This window comes from Episyrphus balteatus, chromosome 1 (genome assembly GCF_945859705.1).
Source record: "Episyrphus balteatus chromosome 1, idEpiBalt1.1, whole genome shotgun sequence".
Classification (NCBI taxonomy): Eukaryota; Metazoa; Arthropoda; class Insecta; order Diptera; family Syrphidae; genus Episyrphus; species Episyrphus balteatus.
This window is the reverse complement of record NC_079134.1, coordinates 97,506,823-97,531,313: the sequence shown is the minus strand read 5'-3', so window position 1 is coordinate 97,531,313 and position 24,491 is coordinate 97,506,823. Positions and strand designations below refer to the sequence as shown.

The following is a 24,491-nucleotide window of genomic DNA, read 5'->3' as shown; positions in this document are numbered from 1 at the left end:
GCAATGAAATTCAGTTTAAAGAGCGGTCCAAAGTGTCTTCCACCTTTTTTGTTTTTTTTTTTCGCTTAACTTCAAGAACAAAACTTTTATATATGTTTTTAATTTTTATTTATTGTCAAAAATGTTCCAAAGATGATACCCGCTCATTAAAAGTACAAAAAAACTGTCTTTTCGATCTTATTTGGCAGTTTTGACACATTTTTCGAAAATTTGTTTTTTTTTGAAAATCTTGACTTCATTTTGAAAAGTGAAAAAAGTTGTATGGCGGTCGAGAAAACGCGAGACATGTTAATAGCTAATCTCAATGACAACACTCCACAATACATTAAATAATTCATTTCAGACCGGAAAAATGCGGAAAAATTAACTTTACCTCTAATTGAAAAACAAAGATATTTTTTTTTTGCACTTCCTAGCCTTCTTACAGATTTTTTTTTTTCAATAGTTGCAATGGTAATTAATAAATAAAAATTATAATACTTTACCTCCAAATGTAGATTAACAATTTAAAAAAACAATTACAACAAAAAAACTACCACAGCGTTTTTAATCGTCAACTAAACTCAAGCGAAAAATAGAATACTTTGTATTATCTCCATCCAACTGTTGACAAGAACCAACTTTCAAGCTTAGCTTACGCTTATCCGAGATGAAAACCAAAAAACCAAACATGAATTACAGTTACCCATTGTATTGAGAAGCTCAACTCATGATTTAAAATCATGTGGCTAAACTTTTTTTTTTCTATTTTGTCCAGTCAGATTGGCGAATTACCACACTGTGCTTCGGTCCGACACTACGGGATATAAAAACAGCACTAAAGACATTTTTTTTATTTATTTCAAAGGAAAAGTTAATTGAAAAGATCGTTTTAAAATAATTATTGAAATTGAAAAAGGGTAAAATTTAAATGGTTAAAGTGATGGAAAACATGATGAAAGAAGTATTTTTTTTTTGTATTAAATAAAATGCACGACTGGGGTCGCACGTACTTGCTCTTGCAGTTCAAAGTATCGTTATCTTAAATAGCTATTGGAAATTTAAGATTTTGTTTAGTCGAGAAAAAAAAATCAAAAAATAAAGTTGCAAGTTAAAAAAATTAAAATTAAATTTTTTTTTTCAAAAACTTAAAAAAAAAATTTTTCAAAAACTTTTTTAATTTTTTTTTTTTAATTTTTGACACTTCAAAATTATGTCTGTAAATTTTGAATAAAATTAACTCATGTTTTGATGAAATATATGAACTTAAAAAATATGTTAATTTTTGAAAAACGGCAACGCCATATTTCCGTTCAAATTTTTTGAGAAAAACTAAAAACGCAGTTTTGTTAGAATCAATAAGAGTATTGCGCACACCAAGTTTAATCGAAATCGTTAGAGCCGTTTTCGAAAAATTTGCAATACCTCGAAAACGTTATATGGGAGATATGCGTTAAAATGGAGATATTAAAAAAATAAAAAAAACGGGTCTAGGGAATTATGTAAAAATCATCTGTACCAAGTTTCAAGCAAATCCATCCATCCGTTTAGGCCCTAGCTCGATGTACAGATGGACGTACAGACGCACAGACCGACGGACGGCATGACGAAAACCACTTTTTTGATTTTCTCCATAATCGTAATGTTGGTTTTGATTAAAACCTCGATTTTTTTTTTCTACACGAAACCAATACTTGCCCTATAGAGCAAGTAAAAAGGATATTTTACGATATGGTCCAACCTAGTGAAAAGGCATCCTTGGTTATACGGATATCTTCTTGGACGAAATAAAAAAAATACTTGAAAAGCAGATAATTTAGTACAGGTGACTAAGAAAATATATTTAAATCACAGGTTACGGAATCAAAAAGTGACGAATGCTCAGTGCCGGATTAGCCTCAAGGCAAACTAGGCAGCTTCCTAGGGGCCCCACTTCAGCTAGGGGCCCCTCACCCTGACAACGAACAAACAAAATTTCCTGGAAAAGTATCTTCAATAAAAAACAGCATTACATTGTATTTGAAAAAAATAAGAAAAAAGAACAACAAAAAAAAAGAAGAATAAAAAAACTTTTGCAAATCATAAAAACATTAGCCCCGTTCCATTGGAGGTGGTTAGTCATGAGTAGATCTAGTACCTACTATAAATAACACAATCTTCTACTCGCGGAGATAGGAATGTGTAGTTGTTGAACTAGATTTCTACTCACGAGTAAACTACCACCTTCAATATAACAGGGCTATTGTATATATGTAATGTATGCATGTGTTTATAATGAATTATGACTCCATCCCATCCTGAAGAGCCCAACCCAGCGATGCCAGATTGAGGGATTTTTTCCCGTTTTTTTCGGGATTTTTGATTAGGGAAAACGGAAAAATCAGCTCAAAATATATCACGTTTTAATAAAAAAGTTCTTTTTACAAAATCAAAATTCATCATATTTATATAACAAATTAAAAAAAAATACTTCTTCCCATGTGCTTAAACCTTAATATTTAAACTGTAAATCTCTTCTTAAAAAAAAAATATTAATATTACTTGTGTATTCGAATATAATTCCAACGACATCGAACCACAGTTTAGTAACGAGATGGTGCCATTCAAGATCTTCATGTTGCAATCAGATACGTCAGAAAATGTGAGATTGTGCACGCAGAGAAGTTACTCAAATTGATATTAGATTTAATCAAATCACGGAATTGGTTTGTATATCATTTTTTATATAACTTTATTGTTAATAAATCTTACCTTTGTCATTTTTTGTTTATTTGAACAACAATGTAGCTATTCAATAAAAACGATACCAATCTCTTTTCCAAGATGGCGGCTGCTCCCGACCTCCTATCATCCAAACAAATTAACTTTTATGATAAGGACAACCTGTGTTTCGCATGAAAAAAATATTGTAACGTGAAAAAATCTGATTTCATGCCCATATTTTGACTAATTTGCCTGGGCTATAATAATTGAATCAAAATTAAAACTTTTTGGTATGATTTCTCGCTCCAGTTTTATAATGAAACCGTAATGCCGACTTATCACGAGTCGATTTTCACCGTGCGGCGAAGCTTTTCGGCGTCAGTCGAGTCGTGTGAAGGTAAGCCGCACGCGACTAAAGTGATAATCCCCATACTAGAGTCCTAGTCGACTTTAGCCGTGAGACATATCATGTGGCTAAAACCGACTCGTGAAAAGTCGGCATATTAATATTTTCTAATAACTTATCGTTAATCGAAGTTATCTGTGAAGCATCAAGTTGCTTTAATGTTGAAATATCGCTGCAATATTTATTATAGTTATTACAAAACTTTTAGTTTACGTTTATAAAATGACATGATAGGACACAGATTATAGCCGATTAGTCTTTAGTAAGTTACCTACACAAATTTCTAACTTAACTTAAAAAGAGCTTATGATATTGAAAAACCATCGGAAAAGGGCCCAAAAATTACTGTTCCTAGGGGCCCATGACATGGTTAATCCGGCACTGCGAATGCTGATTCCTGGTCGATAGTCACGTGAAAGATATAGATATTATATATATATACGGGTGTCCCAAAAGTCAACGTCGAAACGAAAACGGTAGATAGGTTAGGTGGTGACTGTTATCAGAAAAATAATAAAAAAAAATCGCAGCCATATATTTTGGGAAATATGAGCATTCGAAAAAATGGTCACCCTGTGACGGTCTTTCAAGTGCCGTGACTACAAATCTTAAGTTTTCTCAATTTTTTCTATTGCTACGGAACCTTGAATAACCCTGCTAACAAGTGCATTCAAAAAATTTTAACTAAGCTGCATCAGTTTTAAAGCAAATTATACTTTTTTGCCAAACTAAGTAAACACAAATTTTACATGGCCCAAATTCAATGAACAGTGGTGTAAAAAAATTGCAATACGACATTTCGGCAAGTTACATCAGAAGTTGGTGTGTTCAATTCTCTTTTGAAAATAATGTAACATTGTTGAGAGTATTCCATAAATAACGGAAATAGAAATATTTTTTTATTTGGTAAATTTTCATATATAGCCTTGTCACAAATTCCATCGTAGGTGAAAATATCCTACGTTTCCCGATAAAACTATCTCAAAATCCATAGTAGACATTGTATAAAATTTATATACAAAGTAGTAGAAATTCGGAGTGGAAAAAGTTCTACGATTTTCGAAATTCATAAAAAACAGGAATCAGTGAATTCGAGTGGAATGGAACCCTTTTTTTCTACGACAGAATATTTGTGTCAGAGTCTGAATGAAAACAGTTTTATTTATGTAAAATGAAAGTTATTTACATGTAGTGTGAAGTAATTTACAATTTTGTTAGTTAAAAATTATAGGTAATTTGTTTTATTTTAAAGTTCAAAAACAACAAATAATGCAAAAACTCAAAGGCTCTCTGAGATGTTAAGTTGGTTCGATAGGAATTCTTGTAGCCAATTGAAATAAAAGAAAAAAGTTAATTCCATTAGAATGTTTATAAAATATTTATTAACATGGGCCTTACTAATAAATCAATCGCTAAATACGCATTTAGATAGATGACAACTCAAATTTTAAAGACGTCCTTAAATGTGGTTTTACCAGTAACAAAATTAATCCCTTCTTTTACTAACTAGCGCTCTATTACTAAATTTACTGCAATTTATAACTGCAAAATTTTAAAACTCTTAAAATGTAGATAAAAAATAAAAAAAAAGTCTTGCCCGAAGCCGGAATCGAACCCCAGACCTCTTAGACACCTTTTATGCAGGCAAAATATTTTTCTTTAAGTCTAGCGCCTTAGACTGCTCGGCCATCCTCACAATCCAATTTTGCCACATGCAAGGAATATATTTTTTTCCAAGTATTTTTGCACTGATTTTCCGTTTTGACGTTACAGATTTTTACAATTCATTTCACTGTTTCGGTGTTATTCTTCAAAAATACACAGGAACCAAAAACTAAGTCAAATCAAAAATTTGGCAGATACGTCAAGTCAAGTTATTTTATTTATGCTCTCTAATAACATAAACATTATTTCAAATACCTTTCGTGCTGATATTTGGTGAATTATTTCTCAAACATCGAATTTCACGGTTTTGACTTTTAAACGTCCATATCTCGAGTAGCAGATTTTTTACATTTTTGGTTTGTATGTGTGACTTATATAATTTAACAATATCTATCGATTCCAGTATCAATCTTTTTTCTACCACTCTTTGTTAAGTATATAGCTTTTTGACCTTTTTTTAAATTTACCTCAGTTTCCCCTTCTAAAATGTCAAATTTCTAAAAATCCTGAACGAGGTGGATAGGTCGTCCTATGACGGGATTTTTTCCTTTAGTATATTGAAATACGAAAATAAGGACTTTTTTAAAAAATCCCCCCGCAAAAACGGTAAGTTAAATTAAAAATTTGACAGATACGTGTCAAGTTATTTTATTTTTTCTAAATTATCAAATAAAAAATATTTAAAAAAATTTTAATACTGATTTTTGGTGAATTATTTCTCAAATATCGAATTGGAGTATCATGACTTTAAAAAGACTATATCTCGAGTTGTAGATTTTTTACATTTTTTATTTGTATGTGTGGCTTTTATGTTCTTTTAATATCTATCGAATCCAATTTCAATTTTATTTCTATCTATAAATAGATTTTTGCCCTTTTTCTAAATTTACCTTTGAAAATTAAAATTTTTAAATTAAATTTCCTATGACATAATCATGCCTATTACCGAAGACGCAGATGCACTGCGGCGGGAGTGAGAGTCACTTTCACAAGATTTCGTATTACCGAAGCCACCGGTGGGGAAGTGATTCCCGGTGACTGAGTCACTGCGTCTTCTGTAATAGGCATGAATATTTCTTTTATAACTCTTTGGCTTGCAATATTAGCAGGGTCGCGTATTCAAAAATACGCAAAAATAAACTTTAAGGCCTGGCAACCCTATGCCTTGACAGGATATCGCTAGGCAACCCATGTGCCATTTATTTCCTTAGTCACTACCTTTCAGAAAATATAACTCTCAACTGGTATAACGACGTGGATAGGTCTACCTATGACGGGATTTTTTCCTTTAATATGCTGAAATATGAAAATAAGTACTTTTTAAAAAAATCAATATGCAAAAACGGTAAGTAATATTAAAAATTTGACAGATACGTGTCAAGTTATTTTATTTTTCCTAACTTATCACATAAAAATTATTTAAAAAATCTTTCATTCTGATTTTTGGTGAATTATTTCTCAAATATCAAATTTGAGTGTCGTGACTCTAAAAAGACTATATCTCGAGTTGTAGATTTTTTACATTTTTTATTTGTATGTGTGGCTTTCATATATTTATAATATCTATCGATTTCAATTTCAATTTTATTTTTATCACGTTTTGTTTAGATAATAGATTTTTGCCCTTTTTCTAAATTCACCTTTGTTTACCCTACTCAAACTTCAAATTTTTAAAAATCCAGGGTCGCGTATTCAAAAATTTGCAAAAATTAACTTTAAGGCCTGGCAACCCTATGCCTTGACAGGATATCGCTAGGCAACCCATGTGCAATTTATTTCCTTAGACACTAGCTTTCAGAAAATATAACTTTCAACTGGTATAACGATGAGGGTAGGTCGTCCTATGGCGGGATCTCCTACTATTAAACAGCTTATTTCGAAAACGAGTTAGAAAGCTTTCAATGCGGCAAAGCTTTTTTCGATTCCACTCGGAATTAGTGATGACAGCTTGTCGTAGATCGGGACGTTGCGCTCCGTGTGGAGATTTATTACGATGGAATTAGTGATAGGGCTTATTATTTATTTTTTGTACTTTCAGAACTGAATTTGCGTTTTTAGAAGTAGTAAAGTGCTGATTTCTTATAAAGTTAAAACACTTTATTTAAGCTTCAAATCCTTTTCTACTTTGCATTAAAAAAAAGTTAAATAATTTTTTTATAGCCATTGTTCAGCGGTTATAACACTTTTTTAATAGTTATGTGTAAGAAGAATTATTGTAAAATATGACTGATTAAAAAAACTGATGGAATCCATGCATTTGTGGCAGCAATGTGAAAAACTAAAGATTTTACAGTTAAAATAATTTATTAAATTAATAGGCTTTTTTTGCACTTTGGTACCAATAACTTCCTAATAAGCACAGGTGTTTGAAAATTTTCATAACAAATTTTTTTTTACATTTTGCATCGAAAAACAAATTTCAAATTTTTTCTAAAGAAAAGATGCAACAGTTATAAAAACTTTTAACTTCATATGTAGTGAGCCAATTATTGTAGAAAATTATAAAAATAAGAAATTTATAAAATTTATTCAAGAAAACGTGAGATGATGAAATTTAAAGTACACTGAACGAAAAAAAACTAATATATTCTAAACTGGTTGCTCTAGAAACTATTTCTATTTGGTTTCAGAACAGTCAAAAGTGCACCTATCAGCCATTTCCGGCTTATCCATTTTCTACCGGACACCCTGTTTACTTTTAAAGAGTTGTTTTTAAGATTAGGGTTTAGTTAGGAGATTAGAATTAGGTGTAGAAATATATTTTTTTGTGGGAATTTTCAAGTGCGGCGCCCTTTCTCTCAGGCAGTGACACAGGTATCTTAGTTTGTGCATATGCTAGTCTTTTTTTTTATCCTGAATCCTCAATTAGGTAATCCCTATCCAACTTTCCTATCCCAGTTTTCATAACACGGCATGATTTTTTTTGTTTGCTGTAAGGGAGATACTCAGAAAGGGTGCAAGAACCGCCCTCATCCTTCGAGCTAAGCCGAGCTGAAAGCAAGCATGCCACTGCCCCTTTTCATGTATCGGAGATATTCCCCTGTGGTACCCAGAACTGCAATATTTTTAAATATTACCTATATACAAAAACAAATGTCTTTCCGACAAAATTATTGTGCGGGACATAATATGAAGGCTTCTTCTAATTATCATTTACATTTTTGTCAATTTTGTTGCAAGAACTACGTTCTCTAAATCGAAGAGCATAATGAAAATTTTCGTGTGTGATTTTTTATTGCCTTTCATTTCGTTTCCATTCATCAGCGCACTAGGGTTTAAAACTGTGGGACGCCTTAAAATATGATGTTAATAGCCGTTTTTTATTATCACTTGATCCATATAGATCATTAATTAAAATGTATTACAACAACTACATGAGATCTTGCAAGATCACGATTCGTGATCCTGATGAAAAGCAAGATCACGATTCGTGATCCTGATGAAAAGCAAGATCTCATGTAGTTGTTGTAATACATTTAAATTAATGATCTATATGGATCAAGTGATAATAAAAAACGGCTAATGTTTTCATACCCTAAGCCGAGCAACGAAGTTGCGTGAGCGGGACAGAGGACCCGGAAAAACTGGTCACATGGGCGCCTGCTTGGCGACTTAACACATCCTAAAGGCCCGAATCGACATAAGCTAGCTAATGCGCTCATAAGCAAACGTGGAAATACACACACGCTCTATTGAATAGCCATAATGGAGTCTAGCTCCGTTTCGTTGACTTAAGCAAACATAAGCAAAAGCAATCTCAGTCACTCGGCGCATAAGTGAATCTGACATGTATGTTCAAATACACACGAAAAACAAACAGAGACAGTGCGCATGTGAATTATTTCAAAATAAATGACCGTGTATGTGTAGATTGAGAACAAAATATTATTCTGTGGTCCGTCATCTGTGGTGTTGAATGGTGGTGGATGGCTCCATTCCACTTTCCCTATCTAAATATTCCTGGCACGGTAAGGTAGTATTGCTGCCGACCCACCATTCTCTCCTATCCAATTGTCACTGGCAACACTGACTTTTAAGGTGCTCTGACCTACTTCAATGTCAACAATTTTTTAGGTGAACAGTAAATTGCCAATTGGCAAGCTTCGCGGGTTCTCAGGATTTTAACTTTTCTATTTGGGTCCTCTGTCCCGCTTATGTAGCTTCGGTACTGCGCCAAAGATTGTGATTCTTTTATGATTATTTTCGTTACAGTCAGAGAGGCGACCGTCGAGTTACTTAGCTCATTAGGTTAGAGGTTAAAATTAGTGTCAAATGAAAGATAAGTTGATACAATAAAAAAATGGGGTTGCAACTTCTAAAATGGGAACTTCCATGTGACAATCCTATTTTAAAGGAAAAATTGTCACATAACTAATACATTCATATCTTTGTTGTTTGGCCGGATAAAGTAATTTTTGAAATGCCAAACAAAAGTCAAAACAGTAGAAAAAAATAATAAAACAATATAAATAACGTTACCCTACAAATGTGCAAACCCATCAAATGAAATCAACATTGACAAAAATCTTCTTTGAACAAAACAGTATAACTTTTTATGCACTAGAAAGCTTAGCTATTCACCATATTTTAGACAATACTCCCTTCTATCTAAAAAATGTCGGGTGCCACCTCGCAAATGCAGATAAGTACTCGGAAACCCTACTCAAATGCTAAAAAACACAAAAATCACTTGTTTTTTTCGCCAAAGTGCATAATATTTGATAGAGTTAAAGGCTATTGTATACATCATGTTTTAGCTAAGACTCTCTTCGATCTAAAAAATTTCGGGAGCCACCTCATAAAATGCAGACAAGTACTCGGCAACCCTACTCAAATGCTAAAAAACACTAAAATCACTTGTTTTTTAGCCAAAGTGCATAATATTTGATAGAGTTAAAAGCTATAACACATCATGTTTTAACTAAGACTCTCTTCGGGCGCCACCTCGCAAAAGCAGACAAGACAATTACTTCTCTGCATTTGCGAGGTGGCAACCGACATTTTTTTTATATAGAAGACAGTCTAAGCTAAAATATGATGTATGTTATAGCCTTTTACTATATCAAATATTATACACTTTGGCCAAAAACCAAGTTTTTTTTTTGACAGGAGGAAATCTTTAAAAGACACTTGACAGTATTCGACACCAAGTAGTTTGGGACTCTTAACCACTAAAACCACCTCTTTATCAGGACCAATCTTGAAAGATCGACATCAGATTTTTCTTTCTTAACTTTGTAAAATCACTTAGGGGGAGGTTTAAACTTTTAATACTTTCCCATGTTTTTTAGACCATAAGCTCATGAGGCTTGGTTTTTCTTAATCTTCGAACATGGTTTCTTATATTCAAGACGGACTCCATTTCAGAATGAGAATGACCTGCAGTCTCTGATTGTGCGATACAGCGCATTTTTTAACAACTTCTGTAACCATTTCTATTTGTAAGTCACGATATAGATCGCTATTTCTTATGTACCAAGGTGCATTAACTATTCCTATTTTGGACGATTTCGGTGTTTGTTTTCTTTGTACAGCTCCATAATTGGATTCCGTAGGTCCAAACAAGCTTTAGTACTTGATTATACAGCATTATTTTGTTTTGAGTTGATAAATCAGAGTTGTTACAAAGTAACCAGTACATTTTTCTATATTTCAAGTTTAGTTCTTCTCTTTTCTTTTTGATGTACTCTTTCCACTTTAGCTTTGCATCCAAAGTCATTTCAAGGTATTTGGCCGTATTGGCGTAAGGTACAGCTTGATTATGAATGAATATTAGAATATTGTTTTATATGTGAAGAATTTGTTTCATTGAGTTTGATACGCCATTTTTCGGTTCAAGCTTTCACTGTGCCGGCGGCATTTTGTAGTTTAACTGCTCCCTTAGAGACACATTTGTCGGGTACCAAAATTGCGGTATCAACTGCAAATGAAGCCATTATGGTGTGATTACCAACTGGAACATCCCTTGTGTATAGTAAATACAGGGTAGGACCTAGGACACTTCCTTGTGGTACACAATTCCGTATATTCTTGATCGTACCTTACTCTAAACAATCGATCTGAGATGTACGATTTTAATATTTTGTACTTCCTGGGAAGATCCTTTATAGCTGAAAATACTTGTTTTTCTTCTAATGCTTTTTCTATTACATCCGTTATTATATGAACTTGGTCTATCGTGGAATGTTTATTTCTAAAGCCAAACTGATGATTTGGGAACTCTGTTGATCAGTAATGTCGATCTCTCCACTGTTCTTGGTCCCTTTTTCGCTGATGTGTTTAACATCAATAGAATTGTTTGGGGTTGTCGATGATGTAACCCCTGGAATAAATTTGTTTGGGAGAGTTCTTTGTAGCTTTGAACTCCGTTTCTCAATATTTATAAGCAATAATTGGTCCTCCACAGAATCCATAGGACCGACCTCTAAAGAGAGTGGATTTACCACTTTCACTGGGTTGCCACCTGGGGTATTTAATCTATTTGTTTTGTTCATTGCCATAAGTTTTTAACTTTGGTTCGTACCATAAATAGGTCAGTTACTTCTATCCATAGTTTATATTCAGCCGCCCCACAGGGTACAGACGCTGACTCTTGGATTTGATCGTGAGCTGATGCATTCAGAGCGATATTTCTGTTCTTTTGCTCCTAGTTCCTCAAAAGATAACTAAGGTGACTCAGCTCATGGATCGAATGGATCCAACGCTCGTCGTTAGTTGGATATCCAGCGGGCACCGCGAGGAGGTGACGATGCGATTTTGCCACGCCACAAGTTATTTAGTGTTTTTTAGCATTTGAGTAGGGTTGCCGAGTACTTGTCTGCATTTGCGAGTTGGCACCCGACATTTCTTAAATAGAAAATAGTTTTAACTTAAATAATATGCATGTTATAGCCTTTAACTCTATCAAATATTAAACACTTTGGCTTAAAAACAAGTGATTTAAGTGTTTTTTAGCATTTGAGAAGGGGTTGCCGAGTACTTGTCTGCATTTGCGAGTTGGCATCCGACATTTTTTAGATAGAAAAAAGTTTTAGCTTAAATATTATGCATGTTATAGCCTTTAAGCTTTAACTCTATCAAATATTATACACTTTGGCTTAAAAACAAGTGATTTTAGTGTTTTTTAGCATTTGAATAGGGTTGCCGAGTACTTGTCTGCATTTGCGAGGCATTTTCTTTAGATATAAGAGAGTATTATCTAAAATATTGTGTATAGTTTAGCTTTCTAGTGCATAAAAATGTATACTGTTTTGTTCAAAAAAGATTTTTTTCAATGTTATTTTCATTTGAATGGGTTTGCCACATTTGTAGAGTTACGTTCTATATATAATTTTATTATTTTTTTTTACTACTTTGACTTTAGTTTGGCATTTCAAAAAATTTTGTGTCTGGCCAAACAACAAAGATATGAACGCATTAGTTATGTGATTTTTCCTTTAAAATAGGGTTGCCACAAGGAAGTTCCCATTTTAGAAGTGGCAACCCTATTTTTTTGTTTTCAGTATCAACTTATATTTCATTTGACACCAATTTTAACGTCTAACCTTATGAGCTAAGTAACTCGACGGCCGCCGCTTATTATTTGTTATAAATTTTTTTCAAAATTAGTTCCCTCTTCATACTTTGGATTTAATAAATTATTAAAATTTTTTCTCGAATTAGCTTACTTAAAACTAAGTCAGATTCCTTGAAGCAAGCCCCAAGTCATATGTCATTTATATTCTTATTTCGTTTATGTAAAATTTTAAGTATCCCTTAAGGCCCCAGCCCATAGAATCCGTTGCGTCCGTTCCGTCAATCCATCCGTTGAAGTTGAAGTTTGGGACAGAAAGGGGTGACCCATAGAATACGTCGTACGACGGATTGCTTTTTGACAGCTTACTTCAAACTCCGAGGTGTGTTCGATATTTTATCGCTGAATGTGCACTAAGGAAGTTCTGATGCAAGAAATTTTTAACTATTATTGTTGTTCTTTTTTTTAATAAAATAAAATGCGCGACTAGATTTCATGTAGGTACTTGCTCTTCAGTTAAAAACAATTTTTAATAACAGATTATCATTTGTAGATATGACTTTGGCATAGTAAAATTGAGCTCTACAACGGAATTTTAGTATTTAATCGATATAATTTATTAGATATATCATTAAATGTAACTTTTATTACAATTAATTCACTAATGAATACTGAAAGTTCACAACTCATAAAATCGGAGAAGAAAAGAGCGCAGTTCATTTAGTTCTGAAATTCCCGGTGTGCACTCTAAAACAGAAAATTGAACAGATCTATTGTTGACAACCAATGTCAAACCATACGACGGATGAAAAAGTAGAAAGTTGGGCAACTTCTTCCGTCGAAACCGTCCGTCTCCGTCCGATCCGTCGCTTATGGGTCGCTTCCCATAAGAACGTGTGTATTTTATCGAGCTGTCAGTCAAAAACTTCGACGGAACGGACGCAACGGATTCTATGGGCTGGGGCCTTTAGCCCTTACATAAAAGGTAGTATAAAAAATTAATTAAGATCAAAATACAATTTCATAGGACAACTTGTATTAAAATATTCATAAGTGTTTTGTTATTTGGTTGATTAACATTATTAAAGTTAAAACTTACCGTGATAATAGCTGCAATTTCTGAGTCTCTTTTGCCAATCATTGACCTATCGTTAATATTCGCCGATCCGCATATTACTACACGATCATCTGCTATTAACAACTTAGAATGTACATATATAAGCTCAGTGATAGGTATATTATTAAGCTGAGAATGTGTTCGCAGGCTGTGGAATGAAATATATTCATGAGCGTTATCAACCCCAACTTCTTTCAAGCGAGTCAAGATTGACGCCCTCCCCCTGAAATAAAAATTAAAATAAACCCAGTCATTTATTTCTTAAGACTAACCTTGAAATAGAAGCATAGTTCCAGTGAGTTAGAGCTCTAACTGCAATTCCCGTGGAACCTCCAACATCGCCTTCGAATCCGGGTAATAAAGGTATAACAACAATTACACGGAAAGTTTTCTGCTCTCTTAGTTGAAAATAAAAAAGTTTGCTTTGTAATAATGTAAAATTATATTAAAAATTGAAACATACTTCTTAGCTCGAACTATTCTTTTAAATAATGCTTCACCAATCTGGTTTTTAACGTTGTTGGCTCCACTCACTCCTAGTTGCATTGTAATAAAAAACTGGTTCTCAATGTATACATAATGTTGAGCTTTTGTGATTGTTTGAATGTATGCATCATGAATGCTTTGTTCCACTAGATCAGGCTCTATAAAGCCACAACTCCATGACGAGACACTTCTCAAAATCTGACAAGTAACATTGTTCAGCTTTGATTTCAACAAGCTTGGATTTACTTTGAAGTGTGAGTAGGACATTGGTATCAGGTACGGAAAAGACTGAAATTATTGTATGCATCTGTTTAGTTAAAAGGTGATTGAGATCTAAGAAAAATATTCTTTCTAGGACTCACTGGTTGTTGAGTCGCCATAAAAACGGTCTTTATGGTTTTATGACCCCCTCCCCAAGAACTCAAAACTTAAACATTGTTATGATGATTTACAAAACATTGAAGTTTTTGAATATGAAGGAAAATAAAAGCATACAATTTTTTTGGTTTTCAAACCAATTATTTTACATTATTTCGAAGATGTGCTGATAATTTTAGCGAACGCTATGCAGGCTTAGGACTATTTTTATTTATTTGATAATATTTTTCATCTTCATCTGGATAAAGATCAATTTTTCACGTAAAACAAAAACAACACGTGATCATTTTCATTGAACCAAGAATTAGCTCCAATTTGATAAGGAGATGTCTTTTGTATGTGGGTAAGGAGAAAAATATGAAATTGAGCATGGATTGAATAAAAAACAAACATGAGCGAAAAAGAGATGAATATACAAATCTGCATCCAATGGATCAATATTATTGATCCTGATCGTTTTATTTTTTGATCATGATTTATATGTACGGTGACCATCCGTCCCGGTTTACCCGAGGCTATCTCGTATTTCTATAGCCTGTCCCGGGTTTTTATTCGTGTCCCGTATTTTTAATTTGTCCCGAGTTTCGCTTCCAGATATATGGTCACCGATTCTACTTCTACGTGTATGAATCATTGGTGATAACAAAACGCAGCAAATGTGACGAAGCTCCTACTTTGTAAGAGGTGTCAACATGATATAGGAGGTTCCTTCAGTTCGAAAGATACTAATTATATATCCTACTAATTATATATCCCGCTTTTAATATTCTCGTTTTTTTTTTTTTAATCAGCCTTTTAAACTGCATATTTTGGCAGTTTTGGTATAACCGAAATTCGAGTGTGTTCATATCTAGATATGCCCCACAGCATGTTAACACAAAAAGTCTGGCAGTGATATTTTTCAGCTTTCGCTTGCTAGACGCATCCAAAGTGCAGTATAAAATCAACTTTTGGCGTTTTGGTATAACCGAATAAATGATAGACCAAAAAATCATACAAAAATCCCCTGATTTCAAAAATGTGGCTACCATAAGTATTTTTTTCAGCTTTCCCCTCGCCAGACAGCTTGAAAGCATTTTGAAGTGAATTTTTCTAATAAAAAACCCAATTACTTATTTTCTGTTAGGTATAACCGTATGATGGTAACAAATTAATATTCTATGTCTATTCCAGGTCTAGAAAATATAAGTTTAAGCCAACTATTTTTCAGCCTTCCCTCTGCCAGACGAGACGCATCCAAAGTGCAATCAAAAATCAACTTTTGGAGATTCGCTAGGTATAACCGAATAATTGGTACACCAAAAAATCAGGAAAAATCCCCTGATTTCAAAAATGTGGGTCCAGAAGTTTTCTTTTCATCTTTCCCCCCGCCAGACTGTTTTAAAGCATTTTGAAGTGCATTTTTCTAATAAAAAACCTATTAACTTATTTTCTGTTAGGTATAACCGTATGATGGTAACAAATTAATTTGCTATGTCTATTCCTGGTTTAGAAAATGAAAGTTTAAGCCAGTTTCTTTTCAGCCTTTCCCCTGCCAGAGGCCCTCAAAGGTATCTCAAACATGTTTTCTCATTAAAAAACAACTAGTTTCTGGTTTTTCTTTCTCAAAAACCAAATAACTTTTTTTTGTTAACAGTAACCATAAGATGATCAAATATTAATATAATATCTCTATTGCTGGTTTAAACGCTCAAATTATGCAAAAGCGCAATTTTTAATAAACATTTTAAGAACCGCTTATTTTTCATCTGCGATTATCTTTTTTGTCAAAAGTTAGCAGTGCTTTAAGCAATTAATGGGCCTGTCAATTATATTATTCCATCTTGGAAATAAACCCCCTCTCCCATACGATTTTTTTCTTGTCTGAGTGCAACCTACACGCCTTAGGTCTTTATTGATGAGGTACATCCCTTATTTTTAAAAGTTATTTTGCCGATACTCTTACCATACATAACTCACATATTTAATTTCATTCTGACAACAAGTGAATATCCTAATCAATGGAAACTTACTAAAGTCATTCCTATCCCGAAAAATTCTAAAATGGATGATTTTAGACCCGTATCCCTTTTTGCATTACCTCTCAAAAGTTTTTGAAAGTGTATTACAAAAACAAATGAATGCGTATTTAAATCAAACGAATCTATTAACACCAAAGCAATCTGGTTTCCGTAAGAGACATAGCTGTATTACATCGCTCATAAATGTAATAGAAGATTTGCGACAGTCGATGGATGAGGACAAAGTCTCGTTTCTAGTTCTACCTTCTACTAGACTTTTCCAAAGCCTTCGATTGCGTAGATTTTTCTGTTATGTGCAACAAACTTCTCAATGATTTTAGTTTCTCAAGCAGTGCTGTAAAACTAATTAAATCATATTTAAGTGGAAGAAAGCAAGCAGTTGATATAAATAATAATTTATCTGACTTTTTGTCAACTACAAGGGGAGTCCCGCAAGGGTCAATTTTGGGCCCTCTTTTGTTTTCATTATACATCAACGAACTTCCTAACATTGTAAGGTATTGTAATATCTGTATGTACGCTGACGATGTGCAGTTGTACCTTAGCTGTCCAGTTGGTCTCATTGAACATCACGTTGCTTGTATAAACGAAGACTTGGAGAGCATTTCACGTTGGTCTCAATATCATGGCCTCTTATTAAACCCTTTAAAATCAAATTGTCTTGTCGTTTCACGAAAACCATTAGATTTATCTTACTTTCCTTTGATTGTACTAAACAATATTCCAATTCCATACCCCGAGACAGCTAGAAATCTGGGTATTCTCTTTAATCGCAGTCTAACATGGGATAATCATATAAATGCAGTTATTGGTAAAACATATGGTGCTTTACGATCCCTTAGGGCGACTCAGTCTTTTACCCCTATCAAAACTCGAATTATGCTGGTGAAAACATTGATAGTGCCAATTCTTACTTATGGGTGTGAAATATATAGTTCGTGCAGTTTTGAAAGCAAGCGTCGATTAAATGTTGCTTTCAACAGCTTAATTCGTTATATATATGGTAAACGTAGATATGAACATATTTCAGCATTATCATTTAGGCTATTCAACATGACTTTTAACAGTTTTCTGGAGCTTCGTACCCTATTTCTGTTTTCTGATATCTTGCTGACGCATGAACCCCACTATCTGTATGAAAAAGTTCTGCAATGATCTATCTGATATACAAAGCAGCGCTCGCATCCACAGAATTCTCGCTAAAGAGCACACTAATCATATTGGTCTCTTAAAAAACACGGATGGCACGCGTGCGGAAAATGGTCCAGATACGTTACAAATCCTTACGGACACTCACTTTCCAAACTCTGTAGTCATACCCTCAGATCTATCTAGTCCTTCTCCCCAGTTCAGGCTTACCAGACCAAACAGAGAGGATTGGAAAAGAGCAAGGGATATGTTCTATGAGGGAAATATAAAATGGGCAATAAATTCCTTCGACCCATATAAATCTCCCGGAGAAGATGGAATCTTTCCAGCACTCCTTCAGAAAGGAAATGAGTTAATTACACCTATGCTAATAAACATATTTAGAACAAGCTACGCATGGGGTTACTTACCAACAAGCTGGAAAGAAGTAACGGTCAAATTCATTCCTAAATCAGGACGAAGACCAACTGACCAAGCTAAATCCTTCAGACCAATTAGTCTTACCTCATTCTTCCTGAAAACAATGGAAAAGATACTAGACAGGCATATCAGGGACGGGCCATTGAAAACAACACCTCTTCACAACAACCAATATGCCTACCAGCCAGGAAAATCAACCACGCTTGCTCTTCAGGAATTAACAATGCGGATTGATAAATCCCTTAACGACAAAGAGACTGCAATAGGTTGCTTCCTAGACATTGAGGGTGCTTTCGATAACACTGATTATGCTCAAATACAACGCTGCATCCTCAGCACAGGGGTAGATCCTACCACATGCAGATGGATTCAACATATGCTCAGTCACAGAAAAATTAATGCCACATTGGGCAATGACAAAATCAGAATCACAGCTGCAAAAGGATGCCCTCAAGGCGGGGTTCTCTCCCCACTTCTGTGGTCCATTGTAGTTAATGAACTGATTGTCATACTTAGCAATGCTGGATTTTATGTTCAGGGCTATGCTGACGACATTGTGATCCTCATTAAAGGTAAATTCGAAGACACGATCTCGAATCTTCTACAAAGAGCACTCAATATAGTCGCAAACTGGTGCCTTAAAGTTGGACTTAATGTCAACCCTAAAAAAAGTACCATAGTCGCCTTCACCAGAAAAAGAAATAAACACAAACTTATAAAGCCTACTCTTTTCGGTGAAGCGATAGAATTCTCAAAGGAAGTTAAATATCTAGGGGTTACCCTAGACGAAAAACTCAACTGGAACTCTCATATACAGAAAACCATTGACAAAGCCAGGACCTTATGGACCAGCAAATGTCTAACTGGTAAAAACTGGGGTGCCAACCCCAAAATCTCTCGCTGGCTCTATACAGCCATTGCCAGACCAATTATAACATACGCTGCACCGGTCTGGTGGCATAAAACAAAACAAAAAACAGTACAAGCCAAGCTCAATAAACTACAAAGACTAGCTTGTATAAATATTACAGGAGCAATGAGAACAGCCCCCACAGCAGCGTTAGAAGTTGTCACAGATCTACCACCACTCCATCTCCTACTAAAGAAAGAAGCCATGGTCAACGGCTACAGGCTCATCGCAGAAGATAACTCTAATTCCAAGATAATCCACTCTGATATTCTCACTGAATTAAATAGGGAAGAATTACTTAAAATATCTCTAGTAGACAATTGTCTCCCAAGATATAACTTCACCCAAAACCATAAGGTCACATTCCCCTCACGATATGAATGGGAACAGAACAGACCCATCTTCAATAGCGAGTCTCATGTATGGTACACAGATGGCTCCAAAACAAATGAAGGTGTTGGGGCCGGAGTATTCGGAATGAACACCAAAACTTATCTGCACCAGAGCATGGACAGCTTCAATTCCGTATTCCAAGCAGAGATATTCGCAATTGAACTCTGCCTCAGAGAAAACTTAAACAGAGCTGTAATAAACAAAAAAATTTATATTCTCTCTGACAGCAAGGCCGCACTCCAAGCTCTTAGGAGCAATGAAGTCACCTCAAAGCTGGTATGGGACTGTATACAACTTCTACACCAGCTTGCCAGTACAAACAGAGTTCAACTCATTTGGATACCTGGTCACAGCGGTCACGTTGGGAATGAAATAGCAGACACACTAGCCAGAAAAGGTTCCGCATCTACATTCATGATGCCAAGACCATTCTGTGGCAGACCAACAAGCACTGCAAAACATTACATTAATAAATGGCTAAGAGATATGGCTAATCATTACTGGACGCATACGGAAGGTAACAGACAAGCCAAAAAATTTATACCAAACATCTCCCACGCCAGAACGAAACAACTCCTCAAACTCACCAGGAGTCAGATTCGCATAACCACAGGCTTCCTTACTGGACATTGCTCAGTAAAAAAACATCTCAAGACCATGGGCATTACACAAGACGATACCTGCAGAATGTGTAACGAAGACGAAGAAACAGCAGAACACATATTAGCCGTTTTTTATTATCACTTGATCCATATAGATCATTGATTAAAATGTATTACAACAACTATATGAGATCTTGCAAGATCACGATTCGTGATCCTGATGAAAAGCAAGATCACGCCTCGTGATCCTGATGAAAAGCAAGTTCTCATGTAGTTGTTGTAATACATTTTAATTAATGATCTATATGGATCAAGTGATAATAAAAAAAATAGCCGTTTTTTATTATCACTTGATCCATATAGATCATTGATTAAAATGTATTACAACAACTACATGAGATCTTGCCAGATCACGATTCGTGATCCTGATGAAAAGCAAGATCACGCCTCGTGATCCTGATGAAAAGCAAGTTCTCATGTAGTTGTTGTAATACATTTTAATTAATGATCTATATGGATCAAGTGATAATAAAAAACGGCTATTGTGTCACTGTAATTGCTTAATCAATACACGTCGACGTCACCTCGGAGGGTATTATCTCGAAGCGGAAAACATTGCCGCTAGTTCACCCAAAAACATACTAAGTTTTCTAAACTCAGGATTTCTACGTGAACTCTAAAAAGAGGACATCACAATAGGCCCATCAGAGGCCGCAGTGATAAGGCGAATTATTCCCACCTCTCACCCTAATCTTAATCTTAATCTTAATCTTAATCTTAATCTTAATCTTAATCTTAATCTTAATCTTAATCTTAATCTTAATCTTAATCTTAATCTTAATCTTAATCTTAATCTTAATCTTAATCTTAATCTTAATCTTAATCTTAATCTTAATCTTAATCTTAATCTTAATCTTAATCTTAATCTTAATCTTAATCTTAATCTTAATCTTAATCTTAATCTTAATCTTAATCTTAATCTTAATCTTAATCTTAATCTTAATCTTAATCTTAATCTTAATCTTAATCTTAATCTTAATCTTAATCTTAATCTTAATCTTAATCTTAATCTTAATCTTAATCTTAATCTTAATCTTAATCTTAATCTTAATCTTAATCTTAATCTTAATCTTAATCTTAATCTTAATCTTAATCTTAATCTTAATCTTAATCTTAATCTTAATCTTAATCTTAATCTTAATCTTAATCTTAATCTTAATCTTAATCTTAATCTTAATCTTAATCTTAATCTTAATCTTAATCTTAATCTTAATCTTAATCTTAATCTTAATCTGTATGAAAGACTACAAATGGCCTCGTCGAGTAGATCCCATCAACTCATACATCTACGATACTCATCCTTAACATCGGAACGTCAGTTTTTTATAAATAGTGTTCGTCTATGGAATAATCTTCCACGCGATATCAGAAGAATCGAAGATGTGCGAAAAGTGAAGAAAGAAATTAAAAATTATCTATCATCTTAAAACGTTTGAACAGACAAGTAACCTACAAACAAGTAATGTTTAATCTTTATTTAAAATTAACTTAATTTACTTTTGAAAATTTTTTTTTATTTAACTATTTTGTATTATCCTTATATATTTGTAATAATAGCTTCTCTCTAGCTTATAAGATATTATATCTTACAGTGTTAGTAAACGAAATAAAATTGAATTGAATTGAATTGAAATATTACACCTTATGCAAATTACCCTGTATTAGTAGGAACCTTTGTCCCTATACAAAAATTTCAATTTTTTTTGAAGTTTTTTGCCTACAAATCAAAAACCGTCTATCAAATCAATAAACCAATAATGTAAAAAATGAAGAAAATAAAAAGATCTACAATCGAACAATACGAACTAATTTAAAAAAATGCTCAAGTTAAAGAGATATGACTAAAATAAGAAAATCACCCTTTGACGTGTTTCAAAAAAACCACCCTAACTTTTAAACCAAAGGGATAATCGAAAAATGTACCGTAACATATATGGTAGAAAATTAAATTATCTTCAAGTTTGTTATACAACAAAATGGCGGCCAAATGACTTTTGGTGCGACTGTACAAAATGTGGTTCTAGACTCGTGTCTTGATGCTCTTTCGAGCCCTGAATTCTAAATGCATTTCGGAGTTTTTTACCAGACAAAATCTAACTTTCTCGTACTATTGAGGTACCTTTGAGGGCGTCTGGCAGTGGGAAGACAGAAAAAAAAACTGACTTAAACTTACATTTTATAAATCAGGAAAAAGCATAGAATGTTAATATTTGGCCATCATACGGTTACTCTTAAAAAAAATATATATATATTATTTCAATTTTTAAAAGAAAAAAAACAGAAACTAGGTTTTTTTTTGTATGAGAAAACCTGTTTGGGAAACCCTTAAGGGCGTCTGGCAGAGGGAAGGCTGAAAAATTGCTGGCTAAAACTTTTATTTTCTAGACCCAGAATAGACATAGAATATTAATTTGTTACCATCATACGGTTATACCTAACAGAAAATAAGTTATTGGGTTTTTTATTAGAAAAATGCACTTCAAAATGCTTTAAAGCAGTCTGGCGGGGGGAAAGCTGAAAAAAATACTTCTGGTATTCTTGAAATCAGGGGATTTTTTATGATTTTTTGGTGTATCATTTATTCGGTTATACCAAAACGCCAAAAGTTGATTTTTTACTGCACTTTGGATGCGTCTAGCAAGAAAAAGCTGAAAAGATCACTGCCAGACATTTTGCGTTGACATGCTGTGGGGCATATCTAGATATGTACACACTCGACTTTCGGTTTTACCAAAACTGCCCAAATATGCTGCCGGATCTTATACTATTAAATGGTCATTCTTAGATGGTGTGAAGTGAAATGATATTATAATTGTGCCCATGATTATGAAAGTGGACTAAGTCACTTTTTGCATTGTTTGAAGAAAAACTTACATAATAATTTTGTTATAGCGATTTAATTGTATTTGTTTTATAAAATCACTAGAGGAGCAATAAAGAAGTTTACTTACTGCAATTTCGCTTTCAAATAAACTTTACCTTTTAAATAATAATTATTTTTAGGCTAGATTTGATGCCATTTTTAGGAGTGACTTAGTCCACTTTCATAATTAAGGGCACAATTATGCTATTCTATGTGCAAAAAGTTAAAAAAGCGAGTCCACAATAAGACACGTGATTATTCAATAAAACCATAGTTGGATCTTAAATTGAACAACGAGTGTGTTTAGCAAGTATGCTCCAAAACATTCGGAATGAGATCAGTATTCAGCAGAGATCAAAAATAACAGTCGACTTTTATTTTCATTCGGTCTTGGTCTGACTTTTATTTTTAAAAAAATATTTTTTTAGGTCTTTGGTTGAGGTTTATTTTTTTACTTTAAAAATTACTCTCATTGGTTGATTTTTTTTGTAAAAAATAAAAGTTTAAAGTCAACCTAAAACTTTTATCATTGAAAATAAACCAACCGTTAATATAATAAATAGTGCTCTTTTTTTTGTTTTTTTTTATATAAAACATATAAATAATAAAATGTCACTTGTTATGGATTTACCCAGAAATACGATATATTTAGGTAATAAAATGCACGACGAACGTAGGTACTTGCTCTTGGAGTTCAAGGTACTTTTATGTTAGTTTACTTGTAGATTTCAAGAGCTGCCTCTACATAAATTTTAAAGAAATTTTGTTGATGTTGGGGAAGAGCAGAGGGCAAAATTTTGTTAAATGAAATTTTTTTTTGTTATTTGACTTTTTTTGAGAAAAACTAAATATGCAGTTTTATTACCGTTTTTTTACGGGAGGTACCTACACTTTCTAAGCGAGATATAAAAACAAAACAAAAAAAAAAAAACAACTTTCAGAATTCTATAATCATGAGTAAAGCCTCAAATTTTGTGTCCACGCGAAACCAATACTTTCCCGATAGAGCAAGTAAAATAGTGGAATCTTTAGATGGGAGTTGAAATGTGCTGAAAAGAAAAAATGCTGAACTGCAGAAAAATAATAAAATATTACACGGGTAAAAATGTTGTCATAGATTTGGGACAAGCTTTGGAGTTTTTCATTCTCGATATAAAAAATAAATTGTTTTTCAATGTTGCGGTTTTATTACAGAGTTTATCAATAATTTTTTTTATTAATTTCAACTATTTTTGGATTAAAAAGTGAAAACCCTATTTTGAATACAAAAAATACTATAATGTAATAAAAAGTATTAAAATATAAAAAACTGACATTTTTTTCCTTCTCTTAAACTTCAAATATGTTTCGCATTCACTTTTTATAATTCACCATCTTGAGCAGTTTCCAACATTGGAAAATCACCAACAATGCAACAAAATTGAATTCAGATGACGTCAACAAATGACGGATGTACATTACCGCGTAAATTTGTAAATACTGATTATAAATAACCAAAAGACTTTTATTTTTTTCTCTCAGCGATAAAAGTCACCTGTTGACCAAAACCTAAAAAAAAAAAATAAAATAAAAGTTTCCCACTGACGGAAACCAAAAAATCCACTTTGTGAATAAACCGGTTATCAAGGGATCGTAGATAAAAATCTCAATAAATGTGCGTTATTTTAAAGACCTACGAAAAAGTTGACCTTTACTTTCGATCTCTGATATTCAGTAATTCATCCAACCACTTTCAGCTTACAAAGAAATTGGTCCGGAAACAGAATCTTTGAGAAATGTAGGTTACGTCCTTTATACTGGAGTTACATGATTATAATTATTGTAAT

The 24,491-nt window shown here is 33.4% G+C and overlaps 1 protein-coding gene across 5 annotated transcripts in view; it reads right to left on the bottom strand.

Annotated features, from left to right (window-relative positions):
* The window catches only part of LOC129906644 (phospholipase D2), a 186,939-nt gene that overhangs the window by 21,268 nt on the left and 141,180 nt on the right, over window positions 1–24,491 (bottom strand). For all 5 annotated transcript variants that reach the window (XM_055982478.1, XM_055982474.1, XM_055982476.1 and 2 more), the window contains 3 exons: window positions 13,847–14,157; window positions 13,656–13,781; window positions 13,366–13,606 (listed from right to left, as the gene is read on the bottom strand). In XM_055982478.1, coding sequence (XP_055838453.1) covers window positions 13,366–13,606; window positions 13,656–13,781; window positions 13,847–14,157 — 678 coding nt within the window. The remainder of the gene's footprint in view (window positions 1–13,365; window positions 13,607–13,655; window positions 13,782–13,846; window positions 14,158–24,491) is intronic.